This window comes from Phocoena sinus, chromosome 19 (assembly GCF_008692025.1).
Source record: "Phocoena sinus isolate mPhoSin1 chromosome 19, mPhoSin1.pri, whole genome shotgun sequence".
Lineage (NCBI taxonomy): Eukaryota > Metazoa > Chordata > Mammalia > Artiodactyla > Phocoenidae > Phocoena > Phocoena sinus.
In genome coordinates, this window is record NC_045781.1 from 58,219,721 (window position 1) to 58,235,260 (window position 15,540).

The window sequence follows — 15,540 nt, forward strand, 5'->3', positions numbered from 1 at the left end:
GCCTTGGGCGGCCTGGGGCCGGCGTCTGCATCTCCAGAAACACGACGGGGCGTCCAGGCCCTGCCCCAGACTGTGAATCCGGGGCTGGGGCGAGCCGGGCGCTCCGCGCCCTCGGGTGCCAAGGCTCACCACGTCGGGGACCCCCGCAGCTCTAGTCTTCTCAGGGCTGGACATGAGCAAAACCCACCCTGCTGGACCCTGAGCCCACCCCGCAGCCGCAAGCCCCGTGGCATGGACAGCGCCAACCTGGCCAGCAGGTGGCAGCATTCACCGGCTCAGCGGGGAAGGGGCAGCTCGGCTGCCGGGCCTCGGTGGGCACCGGCCTCCAAGCCCCACACGCACACATCACGGGTACACTGGGCACCCCCGTCCCCACCGACGGGCCCAGAGACACACACGGCACACGGGGGTGCAGTCCTCCACGGCTTCGCCCACACACACACGACCACGTGAGTGACTGTGGGGTATATCCCTGGGACCCAACCCTCGAGGCGTCCGGGGTGGGCATCCCGAAGGGCCTCATGTGAGCCGAGGGAGGGGGCCGGACAGGGTGGGAGAGGGTCCAGGTGGGTATAGGCCTGTGCAGGGGCCACGGCTCCCTGATCCCCTGAGAAAGCTGAGAAGCAGAGCCCAGACCCCACTGCCCTCGCTGGCCTCGGGCAGAGACCCCCGGGCCTGGCTTCCCCACCTGGGAGGCCAGAGTGCCCCTCACCCTGAGACTGCAGGGTCCCCCGGGGCTGCCCTGCACTGGGCAGGGGGCCGGGGAGACAGAGGGTCAGTAGCAAGGTCCCATGAGCGCTGTATCGTACAACTGCACCCTCCCAGGTCCCAAAGCCTGACCCCGACCACCCCTCGGCCCCCAGCCTGGAGACGGGGCAGGAGAGAAGATGGTGCCTGGGACCAGGTAAGGAGGGCCAGGTGGAGGGGACGGGCGGGGGGAGCGGGTGGGGGTCTGCCAGAACTCGGTGGACAGGGCAGCAGGAGGGAGACGGCTGGTGGTGGAGCAGGCAGGCCAGGCCCCATCCCCAGGCCCCGTAAAGGGGGAGGCTTGCCCGCGTGGCTAGAGGGCACATTCGCAGGGACCCTGCTGGAGAATGTCATTAAAGTGGGCTTTCCTAGGCTCAGAGAATCCGGTCTCCCAGGGAGAGTGTGTAGACGGCCACGCTCACGCAGGTGGAAGAATCTTCAAGTACAGGGTCCCACAGAGAAGGCCTTAGAGGCGCAAAGGGCCTCCAGGGAAGGGCTGGATCCTCCTCACCGGGGTCCATCCAAGCACCACCCGTGCGGGGACAGGGGTTGGAGGCCGTGGGTCCCGTCCACGTCACCTGCGATCGTGCCGTGGGTGGGCTCTAGAATTGAGCCTGAGGCTGTGTCTCCCCAGACCCCGTGTCTCCGCCTGCCTGGTGGGAGGGCAGTTGGCCCGAGGTCCCGCTGCTGTGGCCGTGCCGAGCCTTTGGGGCACTGGTCCTTTCCGCCCGCCTGGGAGCTCAAGGCCACAGCCCCTTCCCGCAGGGTAATGTCTACCTTGCTGACCGGCTGGCATGGCCTTGTGGGCTGCAACTCAAGGCCACCAGCCTCCTCCCCGGAGCCCCAGGCAGAGAGAGGATGCAGATGGCCCTCCCGGGCCTGAACACACCGCACCTCGGTCTCAGCTGCCGAGAGACCCAGGACCGTTGCTGGGGCCCAGGCAGGGGGGTGACCACCAGGGGCCAGAGACCTCAGGCTCATCACCAGCCCTCTGGGCCTCAGTTTTCCTTTTTTTTTTTTTTTAATAAACTTATTTATTTAATTTTGGCCGCATTGGGTCTCCGTTGCCGCACGCGGGCTTTCTCTAGTTGCTGCGCGGGGGCTACTCTTCGTTGCGATGCGCGGGCTTCTCATTGCGGTGGCTTCTCTTGTTGCGGAGCACGGGCTCTAGGCGCGCGGGCTTCAGTAGTTGTGGCTCGCAGGTTCAGTAGTTGTGGCTCGCGGGCTCTAGAGCACAGGCTGAGTAGACGTGGCGCACGGGCTTAGTCGCTCTGTGGCGTGTGGGATCTTCCCGGACTAGGGCTTGAACCCGTGTCCCCTGCATCGGCAGGTGGATTCTTTACCACTGTGCCACCAGTGAAGTCCCTTCCTGCCTATTGAAATGGGCCCAACAATCACTGAAAACCCTTCCAGCCCTGACACTCGGGGCTCCCTCCGAGGGCTAAGTGCTGGGGCTCGCTGGCTTTGCCCGGACCCTGTCCCCCCGCTGTCCACCTGGCTCCCTCCCTCCCCTCCCCTCCTTGAGGTCTTTGCTCAGGGGGCACCTCTTCTCTGTGGTCTCCCTAACCACCTGCTAAGATGGCAGCTGCACCCCCATTGCCCCAGGCCCCAGCCTGCTGTACTTAGACCTGATGTGCCCCACAGCCCACTCCTTAATCCTGGCTATTGTCCTGCCGCTGGACCCTGAGTGACGCGTCCTGTGTGCTGTTCACAGTTGTACCTCCAGTGCCCAGTATGGGAGCGCAATCCACGTCTGTGGGGGGAGCGGGGGAAGGGGAGGGGGAGGGGGAAGGAAGGAAGGAGGGCGAACGAGGAAGTGTGCGCTTCCTATCTGGTGATGTAACCCACGTGACCCCCACTCTCTTGGTTGGGAAATGTCCAGATAATATTTCCTGTCTGCGCCTGGCTGGTAAATGGGCCACACCTGGGCAGCTGCATGAAGGGGTGGATCTCACTAATACCTGAGGACAGTCTGCTGGCAAGAACCTTTGCGTCCCGGGGTCTCAGAGGGTGCAGCTTGTTAGAGGTGCCGGTTTCAGGGAGGACTGCTGAGCCGGGAGGAGACCAGACTCGTTCCCCCCCGTCCCTGCTCCCCCAAGACGTCTGAGGGGTGGGCGGTGGATATCAAACAGGGACCACCTGAGCCCATCTCCCAGGCCGGAGCCAGTCGGAGCCACCACGGGGGCAGCCCGGGCAGCAGCCCGCCGCCCCGTACACCTCCCCTCCCCGCAGGGTGGCCCGGGCAGCATCTAGTCGTCACTGGCATCACCCGGCTTCTCCCCTGCCCCTCCTGCAGGCCGCCTCTGATCCCTAACTTAATTTATTTTGACATCCTTGCTGCCATTTGACCTCCCTATGGAGTCACGTGGTGCTTAGAACTCATTATACCCCCTTGAAACAGGAAGTTAATTAAACCCTTCACAGAGCCGGTGTTGACAAGCATCGGTGAGGGCCCCTGGCACAACTGCCCAGCGGCTCCAGGGCCTTGGGCTGACCAGCAGCGGTGGGAGCGAGGCCTGGGTCCCCTTCCCCCCAGCGCAGCCACCAGGGCCCATTCTGGAGCAGCAGGCGTGGGTTTCCTGGGGAGACCCCTGCTCTGCTGCTAACCTGCTGTGTGGCCTTGGGGGAGTGACTTCACTTCTCTGAGCCTCAGTTTCCTTGTCTGGCAAATGGGAATTCTAACCGTCCCTTCTTCAGAGAGCTGTTGGGAGCAGACGGTGCTCAGCACGGGCCCTGGCACTGAGGAACCGTCCACAACTCACTCATACCCCTGCAAGCGTAAGGTAACAGCGTGCTGAGTACCACAGAAAAGGCACCTGGGCCCTGCAAGCTGGACCAGAGAGGAGCAGCCTAATGTGGTCTGGAAGCAGTCAGGACCTCCCTGAGGAAGGGTGAGGGGGCCAGGCAGTGGGAGGGAAGGGTGCACCGGGGAGCAGGAACAGCTTGTGCAAGGGCCCTGTGGCCACAGGCCACCGGGACCCACATTCAGGGAGGTTCAGAGGAGAAGGTAAGGGCAGGGCAGGGCCTGAGGTTATCTATCATTCGCTTAACGGAAGGCCCGGCTGGCTTCAGCCTGTAGTGGGGCCAGGAGTGGCTGTGGGGATCCGGTAGCGGTCAGGGTGGTAGGTAAGGGAAGCTTGGAGTGGGGGTTGGGCTGACAACAGTGTCCCCACAGGGCCTCTCAGAGCTATACAGAGGTGAAGTCAGGGACACTGGGGGCACAGTGAAGCAGAAAGAGGGCTCACAGTGTGGCCTGGCCTTCAGAGGCCCCTCACCTGACCTGGGCTTGGGACACGCTCCCCACGGTCTGTCCAGCCCTCCCAGCCTTTCCCTCAGCTGAGAACGCCCTTCTGCCACCACTCTCTCCTGGACAGTCTTCATCGTTTGGTGTCCAGCTTAAGTGTCTAGAACATTCTGTGGTTCCCTTGGTCATCACCTAGCAACCAGTGCAGAAGCTGGGATGTGGGAGGCGCCACAATCAGCCCCCTCCCCACCGGCAGCCACTGCCTGGCCCCGGGTAGTCCTTCTGGGTCGGGGCAGCAGGGAGCATGCCCATCAGCAGAGCCAGGCCCACGGTTGCCAACCCACAGGGCAGAGGGCAGCGGTGGAGCAGACGTGAGCCCAGAGCCACAGTGGCACCAAGGCTAGGGGAGCCCCGAGGGTCATGCCCCCCGCCCCGAGATGAGGAAGCCAAGGACCTAATTGCTTAAGGACTTGCTCAGGGTCACAGCCTCCAATGTGGCAGAGCCAAGGTTCAAACCCAGTTCTCCTGGGGCACAGCCAGGGTTAAGAACCCGGGCTCTGGAGTGCGACTGCCTGGGGTCACAGGAAGTGCCACCACTTCTGAGCTGTAGGGCCACTCTGAACCTCAGCGTCTTCATCACCACTACGACAGCCTTGGAAGCTGTGTCTTAGGCCCAGCTCTGCCACTTTCTGCCTGGGTGACCACCAGAGGTGGTCAAGGACATCATGAGAGACCATGAACCAGCCCAGAAGAAGGGCTCGGAAAAGGCTGGTGATGCCGCTAGGGGTGAAGACCTCGCCCCTAGAGCCATCCCCGGGAGACTTCCCTAGGCCCAGACAACCTTGGAGCCTTCCCAAGAGGCCTCCAGACTCTTAGACCTTGAAATCCAGCAAAGCAGGAAACAGCCAGGCCGTGGTCAGGGCAGCCCAGCTCCACGCCAAGCCCTTCTCAGCTCCGTAGTGGGTGTTGCCAACCCCCAAGTGGACTGAATGCAGTTCCGTTTTCTCCACCAGTGATGTTTGGATGTGAATCCTGGCACTCCCACAGGGGATGCAGGTGGCCAGATGGAACCCTCTCCCATCTGAGCAGGGATCCCTGCAAAACTCCACAGAGATGGCACCTCCTCCAGTTAGCCTTCCTTGATTTCCCCAGGCAGAGGCGGTCGCTCCTGCTCTGGGCTGAGCCGGGCCTGCCTTTCCACAGCATTTCTTGCTCCTCTTTCCTCAGTTTATCGTCCGTATCAACAGACCTCCCCTGAGGGTATAGTGGCCTGTGTGAGCGACGTCCTGTGACACTGCCATCGGTCACAAGCAAGCTGGAGTTTCCTCATCTGTACGGTGGCGGTAATAATATCCCCGTGCGGGGCAGACAGAGGGGGCAAAGCATGGAAGCAAAGTGCCCCAGAAACATCACGGGCCTGGGTCAGGGCTGTCATGGCGGGTTTTTTTGTTTGTTTGTTTTTTATAAATTTATTTATTTTTAATTTTGGGTGCGTTGGGTCTCCGTTGCTGCGCGCAGGGCTTCTCTGGTTGCGGAGAGCGGGGGCTACTCTTCGTTGCGTTGCGCGGGCCTCTCATTGCGGTGGCTTCTCTTGTTGTGGAGCATGGGCTCTAGGCGCGCGGGCTTCAGTAGTTGCGGCTCACGGGCTCAGGAGTTGTGGCGCACGGGCTTAGTTGCTCCGCAGCATGTGGGATCTTCCCAGACCAGGGCTCGAACTCGTGTCCCCTGCATTTGCAGGTGGGTTCTTAATCACTGCACCACCAGGGAAGTCCCCTGTCATGGCGTTTGATGGGCACTTGACCCGCGCAGGTGCACAGAGCCCTGCACTTGGCTTAAGGCTCTTCTGTTGCTGCCCGGAAATTCTTAATTTTTGAACAAGGGGCCCCACATTTTCATTTTTCACTGAGCCCTGAGAATGATTTAGTGGATCCTGGTCAGCAGGACCTGCCTCTGCCTCTAAGTCCCTGGGCAACTGGGGTTGTCTCTCCTCTCAGAACCTGAAGTGGCCAAAGTCCTGCCACTCTTTTCCTGCTGCACCCTAGACAGACATCACTAATTGATCGTGGTTCTCCTGCACCTGCTGACCCTCAGAACCCTCCTCAACACAGACCTCCAGGCATTCCAGCAGCACCAACCATAGTCACTTGCTATGCATGGGGCGTCAAACCCAGCACAGGTGCAGCCCGTGGCCACCTCCTCCAGGAATCCCCCTGACTGCCTGACTGTGAGGTTCCCATCCTGTAAAGAGGCCCCCTTTTGGGAAGGCAGCAGGCCCAATGAGAAACCCAGACTGGTGGGGCCCCTTGTCCAGTTGACAAACATGTGGGAGCCCTGGGCCGAGTGAACCAGCCATCCATGGGCCCCATGCTCCCCAGAGGAGGGGTGCAGCACCGGGTAACTCTAGGAAGGCTGTACCCCTTGGCCCTGGAGTGGGAAGAGCTGGTGAGCACGTGACCCCGGACAGGTCTCTTGGCCTCCCGGCCTTAGTGTTCTCTGTCCAGTGGCAGTGGCTGGTCCTGGGGTGAACCTCAACCTTCTGCCCTGCCTGCCAATCTCCTGCCCTCCTGGGAGCAGCGGTAGGGCAGGGGAGAGTGCCCAGGTTCTGAGGGCAACCTTTTCCTCTTCCGTGGGGCAGGGGCAAAGGTAACAGGAGTCAGAATGAGGGGGGTCTCACGGGCAGAGTACTCAGTACCTAGCCAGCCTCCACATGTGACAGTATCTGCCATCAGATGGGTGGGCCCAGCTTTCTGGACAGGCATCCAGGTGTCCTGTTTGCAAAGGTCTTCCCATTAGCCCCTGGACCCTGCTAACTTCCTATTTCTTGTGAATATGGGGGGTGGGGGCAGGCACCAAATGCAGGCCAAGAATGTTAAAAGAATACACTTGAGCCCCCAAGGACAACTCTAATGGTGTATGACTTTGAGCCTCCCTGGAAAATGGGGGGCCTCTGGGATCCCATGAACATATCCCAAAGAACAGAAGGCTCGGTCTCCATTTCCATGGCTGGAACAGGCAGTACTGACCTCGCTCCCTTCTGACTGTTCCAGGCGGGGAGGGGGCTTAGGGGTTCGCTCAGCCCGCGAAGGGCCTTCTTCCTGGGCCTCCAGCAGGGGCGCCCTGAAGAGGCACGGCCGGGGGAGGAGAGGCCCAGAGGGGCAACGCCTGGGGGCAGCTGCGGGGGGAGCAGGCACAGGCCGCTGGCTTCTACACCACCCCCGCCCCCGATTTCCAGCCATATCTGAGCCCAAGGGAGGAGGACCCGAAGTCCCCCACTCTCCACTTGGGGCTGCAGCCACCGGAGGTGGCGAACCCCAGGGATGCCGCTCTTCCACCACAGCCTTGGGCAGAAGCCCCACCCTGTCAGAGCCGGCTCCAAACCCCAAATATGGTCCAAGGCAATGTGGAGCGTCAAGGCCTCGGGCTTCCTGACCCGGCCCTCACTGTCCCCCATCCCGCGGGCCGAGGAGGGTGGTCGCAGAGCCCAGAGGTTCTGGGCGGGACCGAGGCCCTGGAGGCGGAGTTACAGAGCGGAGGGCGGAGTCATGGGCGGTGGAGGTCGGAGCCATGGTTTGGGGGCGTGGTCTGGGCGGGGCTTCGGTGTCCAGGAACCGAACCAGGTCAGGTCAGGCTGGGGGGCGGAGCTGCAGCTGCGCCGAGGGGGCGGGTCCAGGAAGGTCTGGAGCCCGGCCGGACGCGGGGCGGCGGGATGCCTTGGGTCGCCGAGTCTGAGCCGGGTCTGGGGACAAAGCGGTAGGGCCGAAGGAGTAGTCGAGGAGGTCACAGGTCTACCGAGGGCCGGGGGCGGGTTCAGCTCTCTGGGGGCGGGGCCAGAAGGCGGGGCGGGGCCATTGCGGCGAGGAAACAGGGCCAGTCCAGGGGCGGGCCAGGGCGGCGGGGGCGGGGCGGGGCCAGGGCCGCGAGGTAACAAGATCCGCCCGGGGGCGGGCCAACTCTGTGCAGGCGGGGCGAGGCCGCGGCGCTGGGGGCGGGGCCAGCGGTGGGGGCGGGCCCGGAGGCGCGGCGCCGTGACGCGAACGCCCCGCCCGCACGCCCCGAGCGCCCGGGCCGAGGCCGCCCGGTTCGCCGCGCGCTGCCCGCAGGTTCCATTGAGAAGAGCCGAGCGGCGGCGGCGGCGTCTGCGCGGAGGCGGAGGAGCCGGCAGCAGCCCGCCGCCCGCCGGCCCCGGCGGTCCGCGCGGCCGCACAGCAGGGCCGAGGCTCCGGCCTCCGCAGCGGCGCCGGGCCGGGCGCGGCGGGCTGGGGGCGCGGGCCGGGGCGGCCGCGGAGCCCAGGGGCCGGGGGCATGAGCCGCCCCGCGGCCCCGCCGCGCCCCCGCCGCCCGCCGCCGCCCGCCAGGGGCTAGAGGCGGCCGCCACGAGGGCGCGCGGCGCCGGAGACATGTCCAGGAGGAAACAGAGCAACCCCCGGCAGATCAAGCGTGAGTCAAACTTTGCCCGCCGGCCCCGACCCCCGCCAGTCCGCCCCCGGTCCGTCCCGCTCTGCCCGCGGCGCCCGCGACCTTCACCCCGCGCCGCGCCCCCCACGCTGTGTGCCAAGCGCGCCGTAATCTAATCTCCGCTGGCGGGCCGGTTCCCCGCGTCTCGGCACCGGCACCTGGGGTCCCGCCTGGTGGGGGTGTCCGCCCAGAGGGCCGGAACGGGGTTGCTGGGGGCGCGGCCACCTCGCGGCCTGCCCCTCCCCCGCATCCCCCGAGATGGTGCGGCGATAAGGCGGCCCGATCTGGGCTCAGATAAAGTTTAAAATATTCCATTCTGCAAGCCCCATCCTGATAAGATCGCTCTGTCGGGACGGGCTGAAATTGTGATCTTATCTCGCGCGGTTGACTCTCCCAGGCTTTGTATCTAGAGGGAGAAAGAGAGAGACCTGGGAGGGAGAGGGGGCACCCGGGGCGCGTGGAAGTGCACGGCCAAGAGGCGGAGACCCGCCGGCGCCCACCCCCACTCCCGCTGGCTTGCAGAGCTGCCTGGCTTGGGGGGTGGAGGTGTAGCTACCTCAGCCCACGCGCTGGGCTCCAGCCCTGTCTCTGGGTCTCGAACTCGAGCCTTCCCTGCCCGGGGACAGCCTCCTGGAGGTCCTCCCCTCCCTGTGTCCCAGCCAGGACTGCAGGGGCGCTGTGCTCTGGGTGGCTTGCGGTCACACACACCCTCTAGCCGAGGGGTCGGGGAGGGGTCTCCTGGGACTCAGTCCTGGGCCAGGGTCGCCTCCGCACGCGTCCAAGTGTCTCACCCGTGTGGCCCGCAGGCCGCTCCCCCGGTGGGGGAGGGGGGCAGGCAGCTGCTGTGTCCACACTGATGATGCCCCCCCGAGATAAGAGCGCCCCGTACTCTTGGGGCCACTCGGCTGCCTGAGCAGGGAGAGAGAGGGCAGTGCACAGGAAGCACGGCTCCCCACCCCACGCCAGTAATAACTTCGCGCCTCTGCTGCCAGGGCCAGAGTGCGGGGCCACATCTCCCCGGCCAGACCAGCAGGTCGCTGGGGCTGCCCAGGAGGCGAAGAGGGGGCCAGACCACTGCCCAGCCCCATGTTCCCCCGCACTGCCTCTTCTGTCCACATGACCATTGCCACCAGAACCCTGTGTGCATGCTCCTGGGGGAGTGTCTACTCCCGAGGTCCCAGAGAGGGGGAAGGCAAGCATGAATCCGGGTTCCCGTAACCCGACTCCTCAGTGTGCAAGCGGGACCTGTTTTCCGAAAGTCGCTTTCTATCAAGTCAACTCAAGTATTAAAACCACCCACAGGTCCCGATCTGCGCTGGTTCTCTGGTTTCTTTTTCCCCTCCTCCCCTGTGCGCCTCTGTTCGGTCTGTTCTCGTGTGTGCGTGTGTATGTGTTTCAGCGTGATGAGAAATGCAGATAGCGCGGGCAGGGAGATCGCAGGTTGGGAGCCGATCGCCAGAGCCGATAAGGCCCAGAGCGGAGCGAGCGCCCAGGCTCAGCTGGGTCGACCGAGCGGTGCGTGTTGGGGACAGGGACCCAAGCGGGCGCGAGGGCGAGCCCCCGCGGTCCACCTTCAGCGCGCCCGGGAAGCGGGCTGGGGAGAGGGCCGGCCCTGGGAGGCGGGGCCGGGGCACCCTCCCTTCAGCCCGCGGCCCCGGGCGCCTCCTCCCGCTGGCAGATCTTGGCGCGTTAAGATGCGAGCGCCGATTGTCACCAAGCGGCGGCGCCCGCACGCCCGCCCTCTGCCGCCCGCCCTCTGCCTGCGGCTGTGCGTAGGGCCCTGGCGGCTGTGTGCCCGCCGCTCTGGCCTCACCTGCGACCAGGCCGCGGGTGTGGAGGGGAGGGGCCCGAGCGCTTGGGGCCGCCGCCCCCCCGGGCCCCCACCAAAGCCGGGGCGCAGCTGCCCGCGCCTCTGTGCGCCTTTTGTTCCGCGCAGAGATAGATGTGCCGCGCTGATAAGGCGCACAACCGATGGCGGCGGCGATAGGCGCTCCCATTTATTAACTTCAAACGTGGGAGCGGGGGAGGGCGAGGCGGGAGCGCGGCCTTGGCCGGCCAGATGGCTGCGACGATAGGCCGGGCCGCGCTGGCGGGGAGCGCGGGGCGGAGCGCAGCTCGGGACCCCCGGCGCCCGGGCCCGCCGAGGTTTCCTCCCGCCCGGGTCGATGTGAGCTCAGATAAGCGCCGGGCCGGTCGGCCGGATGGCGATCTCCCAAAGCGATAAGAGCCCTTATCTATGGCCACCAGGCCCCGCCGGGTTCGAGGCAACAACAGCGCGGGGGCGTCGCGGCTGGGGCGAGTGGGGGGCCTCCGACCTGCCGGGGAGGGGTGGAGGGGCGTGCGTGCCTGGGTCCGTTTGGGCGAGTTTTCATCCCAAACACACTTCATTGCCAGGAAGTTGATCCTCCCCCTGCGGGTGGTACAGTCCGTCAAAATGAAAGAAAACTGACTTTGCACCGGCCAGGAGCGGGGAGGAGGGGAGGGAGGACACCCAACCCTGATTCCTATTAGATGGTGTGAGATAGCAGAGTCAGGGTTGTCACCTCCAGAAGGAGAGAGGGTGTTTTCCCCCTTGAATCAAGTTGGGGTTGGTGTTCTTCCTGTCAAGTGGTAAGTGTAAGCTGCGTGGAGTTTTCTTGAAAAAAGAATCAAAGTGGCTTCTGCTGCCGAGCCGAGGTTGCAGGGGACACAGTGTGCTGGCATCTCTGAGCAGGTCCCCCAGATCAGAAGGGAAGGTCTGCTCAGACCTGCCTTCATTCACTCAGGACGTCTTCACTGAGCACTTGCTGAGTGCGAGTACTGGGTCGCAGCCACTGCCCCGGGGAGCCAGGGGAGTGGTGAGCTGACGGGGGGCCAGCAGAGAGCAGGGTGGAAACCGGGGAGGTGGGGGTGGATGGGGGCAGGTGGGGCACTGCCTGAAAGGGGGGACCCCCAGAGGGGGTCAGGAAGAGGCCAGCTGTTGGGGGTGCCTCCAGGGACAGTTGGGCTAGCCTCAGTTTCCAGCTCTGGACAGTGGGGACAGGAGCAAGCCCCCAGGTCAGACTGGGGACGCCGAGGGGACCACAGAGCCCTTTTGCAGTGGGAGGGCCCCTGGGGACCATGGCTCCAGATGCCAAGTGGAAATCGAGGCCAGCCAGGCACGGGGCTCCCGGAAGAAGTCCCAGCCCGAACGGCTGCTCCATTGCAGATGGAGGTGTTTTTCACACGTTCTCGGAGCTTGATTAAGCAAATTATTGGTGGCCACAGCATGACTCATTCACTCCGAGCTTTAAGCCACCTGCCCGCTCTCCCCAGCAGGCAGACGCCCACCTGGAGGCTGGCTGTGCCTCTGGTGAGGGCCGGTTCCGGAGAGAGACTGGGTTGGGCCGGAAGGGGGGTGAGGTGGTCTCTCAGTTTTTATGGACTTGAGAGGATTATCTGCACAGAGCGATGCACCTCCCCCTGCCAGGTGTGGGAGGCTCCTGGGAAGCTGCCTGGTTCCCAGGGGTCACCTTGCGGTACCCACCACCCCACTGCGATGGCAGAGAAGCAAGGAAACACGGGGCTTTGGCGACCCGGCTGCCCGTAACTCGAGCCCCGTGAGCAGGTAGCTGTGCCTTCTGCAGCCTCAGTTTCCCGCCTCTGGAAATCAGGTGTGGCCCTGCCTGCCAACCGGGGGTGGACGGGCACCATGGCTGCCCTCAGCTGGCCTCGGCGCCCTCCGCCCTCCTCAGAGCCCTGGGGGCATGGGGGCCAAGCTACAGTGAGCCAGCGACCGGGGCCTTAGAGACGCAGAGACTGGCTCCCAGCCCCCATTCCCTGAACCTGGCCTTGAGCAGAGCTCTGGTGGGCGGCAGCCGGGGGCCCCGGGGCCCCGAGCTCTCAGGCCCCGAGGCTGGGCCTTCACGCTGGTTTTCCTGCATTCTTGGGCCTTTGGGAAGACAGACGGCTCATTTGCTCGTTAGATAGTAATAATGATATCTATAGTAGCTAATACTCACGGGGCTTACTCTGTGCCAGGCCACGTGTTATCTTAAGGCAGGTCCTGTTCCTACCGTTTACATCTTGGGGAAACCGAAGCACAGAGAAGTTAAGTTTCTCACCCAAGAAAATGACAGCCAGAGTTGGAAGGCAGGCAGTCTGGCCCCGCTGTGAACATCACGCTGCTTCCCACAGTCTCTTGCCTTTGTCTGCCTCTGGGCTTCCCCGGCCTCAGTCTCCACACCTGTGAAATGGGCCTCTGGCAGCAGAGGTGCCCAGGGGTCTCTCCCCAGCCCTGCCCTTGCCGAGTCTCCTGTGACCTCCTTCCGGAGATGTCTCTGCGCAGGGTAGGGGGGTGGGGTCCCAGGAGGCTTCATCCAGCCCTGCCAGTGCCCTGAGCCCCAGTCTCATCCCGCCCACCTAGCCAGCCCCTCCCCAGAGGTCACTGGGAGCCCAGCATGGCACCAGCACCGCCAGGGATTTAAATGGGTCAGTTGGGGAAGAAAGGAGGAGGGAACACGATGCCATTAATTGTACCCCTTATCTCCTGTTTCTATGCCAACCAGACGTTCCTGGGGCTTGCCGGGCTCGGGAATAACACTCCCGGGCGGACTATCTACCATCGACAGGCCCTCTCCTGGAGGCAGCTGTTGCGTCCCGGCCGCTGTCGCCAGCCCCGTAGCCCCGGGCCCGGGTGCCTGGCTGGGCTCCTGCCACCGGCCCCCATACCCTTGGATCTTCCTGGCGCTGCCCCATGGCCCCTGTCCCCATTTCACAGACGGGGAGACTGAGGCCGCCATCACACGTTCACTCTGTGGACCTCACCTGCTGTTCCCTACCCAGGCAGGAGTGGCCTGGCCCGAGAGGGTGGCAGGAGAGGGGGCAGCAACACCTGCGGAGTGTACCCCTGTGCCTCCGTGTCCTCGGCTTTGGCAGCAGGAGGCGGATGGCCCCGTGGGTAAGGGCTCAGCCGCTTTCAGGCCGCAGTGCATGTGTCCCTGTGAGGAGGGGAGGGCAGGCTCCCGTCAGGGCTGCCCCCTCACCAGGGCCTGGGTTCGAGCCGAGACTTGGAGGATTTCTCTCTGGCTTCTTTCAGCCCCTTCCAGCCTCAGTGCCTTCGCCTCGGTTTCCCCATCTGCAGAATGGGGATGCCGACGCTGGTGGTCCCTGAGCACAGCTGTGCGCACAGACGGGAAACACACGTCTTCTCAGACAGCTGCCAGCATCCCCATCGTCCTCCCCCACAGTATCTTTGTGGTCCGTCGGTCAAGTTAGATCTGTGGTTTCCAGCTTATCTGTGACGGACAAATCCCTTTCCCCAAGCTGTCCCCAGAGAGTGAGACACATGCGAGGACCCTGCCTAGGAAGTGGGGCCTGCACCTGCCCCCCTCCCGTCTCTCCTCTTCGTGGCTGGCCTTCGCCTCCAGCCGTTCCAGCTACAACTTGCCGGGCAGGTGCCCGGGCTATGCACACATTGCTTGCCCTCTCCGGGCTCCGGTTTCCTCGTCAGAGAGGAGGGGCTGCACTGGGGAGTTGTCAGCGAGGTTCCTCTGTCCCCCAGCCACCCCTCACCTCCCCGCCTGAGCTCTGGATGGGTTTGGACCAAGCCAGCCCAGAGTTGAGGGGCTGTGGGGTCGGGCAGCCCACTGAGAGGACCCCAGGGCCTCCTGTGTCCCTGTGCCCATTTCACAGAGGAGGAGCTGGAGGCCTGGAAAGGAACGGCGGCTTGCCGAGGGTCCCCGGGCAGCATCAGTGTGGGCGGCCCCTCTCTGCCTCAGTTTGCCCCCTGGTTCAATGGGCACATCCCAGTCCAGTGCCCCATTTTGCAAATGAGGTTTTGAAGACATCAGGAGGCCGGGACTAAAGTCCTGCCTTCAGGCAAGGAGGCGATGAGGGCAGTCTGGGTCTGAGAGAGGCCTGTCCTTCTTCCCCCCACCCCCACCCCCCAACTTTCAACTCCAGCACCACAGCCCCGAGCTGAGTGGCCTCCGGGAGCGTCTCCTGTTTTCTCATCTGTAGAACAGGGGTGACACGTGACGCGGCATCTACCCCAGAGGCTGTGTCCGGTGCTCACGCGGGGCTTGGACACAGAAGGTGATGAGCAGAGCACACCTGGGATCCCAGGTGAGATAGGGGCTGGGCTGTTGGTCGATGGGTGGCGTGTTGCTCCCACCCACCCCAGCTGTCCCTGGGACCACTGGGCGGGCTGAGGACAGGGACCTTTGCCTCCGGGCCCGGGGTTTCCATCCCCACCCGGTGCCCCACAGCAGGGAGTGGGAGCTCAGAGATCGGGGCCCGCACCGTCCTCCGAGGGCTCCGGGCTGCAGGCCAGCCCTTGTCTCCGGAGCGGGAGGCCACTGCAGCGGGGGGCTGCCACGTGGCCTCGAGTCCTGGCCTTGCTGTGACCCTGTGGGCAGGTGGCCTCTCTCCTGCCTCGGTTCCTGCTTTTGGAGCAGAAGCTTAATAAGAGCACCGCCCTCCTGGGACCTGCATGTGGGGTCCGTGAGATGCCCAGATACAAACTGTAAAGTGCGGTCCCGCAGGCAGGTCCTTGGTGGACGTGGCAGCCCTGGGAGCTGCTGGTTGCACTACTGACGTTTTGCCAGAAGCCCCAAGGGCTGGACGCTTCACACAGAGGCCTGCCTCCCACCCTCCTCCCCTTCATGTGTTAGTTTTTGAAGAGGGAGGGAGTCGTGGGCCGGGTGCCCTGACTGCACCTTAGGCGGGGCGGGCCCAGGCCCCATCAGTCCCTTTCCTGCCCAAGGGTCTTACCTGCTGTTACGATTATCAGCGTTATTGACTGACCCATTTTACAGGCAAGAAAACTGAGGCCCTGGGAGACAGTAACGTGCTCAGGAACTTGCGATCCAGGAGCTGGGTCTGTGGACCCCAGAGGAGGGCCGAGGTTTCTCTGGGCAGTGCCCACTCGGCCCCCCAGTCACCTGTCCTGCCCTCCTGAGTCATCCTGTGTCCTCCCAGGGCCTCCTGGGCCCAGCTCCTCCCCGCCACCCCTCCCTCCTCCCTCCTCCCCCCCCCCCCCCCCCCCCCCCCCCAGTCTCCTGTTTGGGAGAAGGCAGCGCCCGCTGGGGCAGGAATGTGGTGGCTGACCTTGGGCCAGAGCTGGGGCACAGATA

At 64.2% G+C, this 15,540-nt stretch overlaps 1 protein-coding gene across 3 annotated transcripts in view; it reads left to right on the top strand.

Annotated features, from left to right (window-relative positions):
- Positions 1 to 91: 91 nt before the first annotated feature.
- The window catches only part of ZFPM1 (zinc finger protein, FOG family member 1), a 90,409-nt gene continuing 74,960 nt past the window's right edge, over positions 92 to 15,540 (top strand). For 2 of the 3 annotated variants that reach the window (XM_032613091.1, XM_032613092.1), the window contains exons 1-2: positions 92 to 449; positions 826 to 904. In XM_032613091.1, the coding sequence (XP_032468982.1) occupies positions 232 to 449; positions 826 to 904 (297 nt within the window). In that variant the 5' untranslated portion in view covers positions 92 to 231. Of the gene's footprint in view, positions 450 to 825; positions 905 to 8,070; positions 8,429 to 15,540 lie in introns of those variants that run through there. The other variant, XM_032613094.1, reaches the window with a different exon arrangement.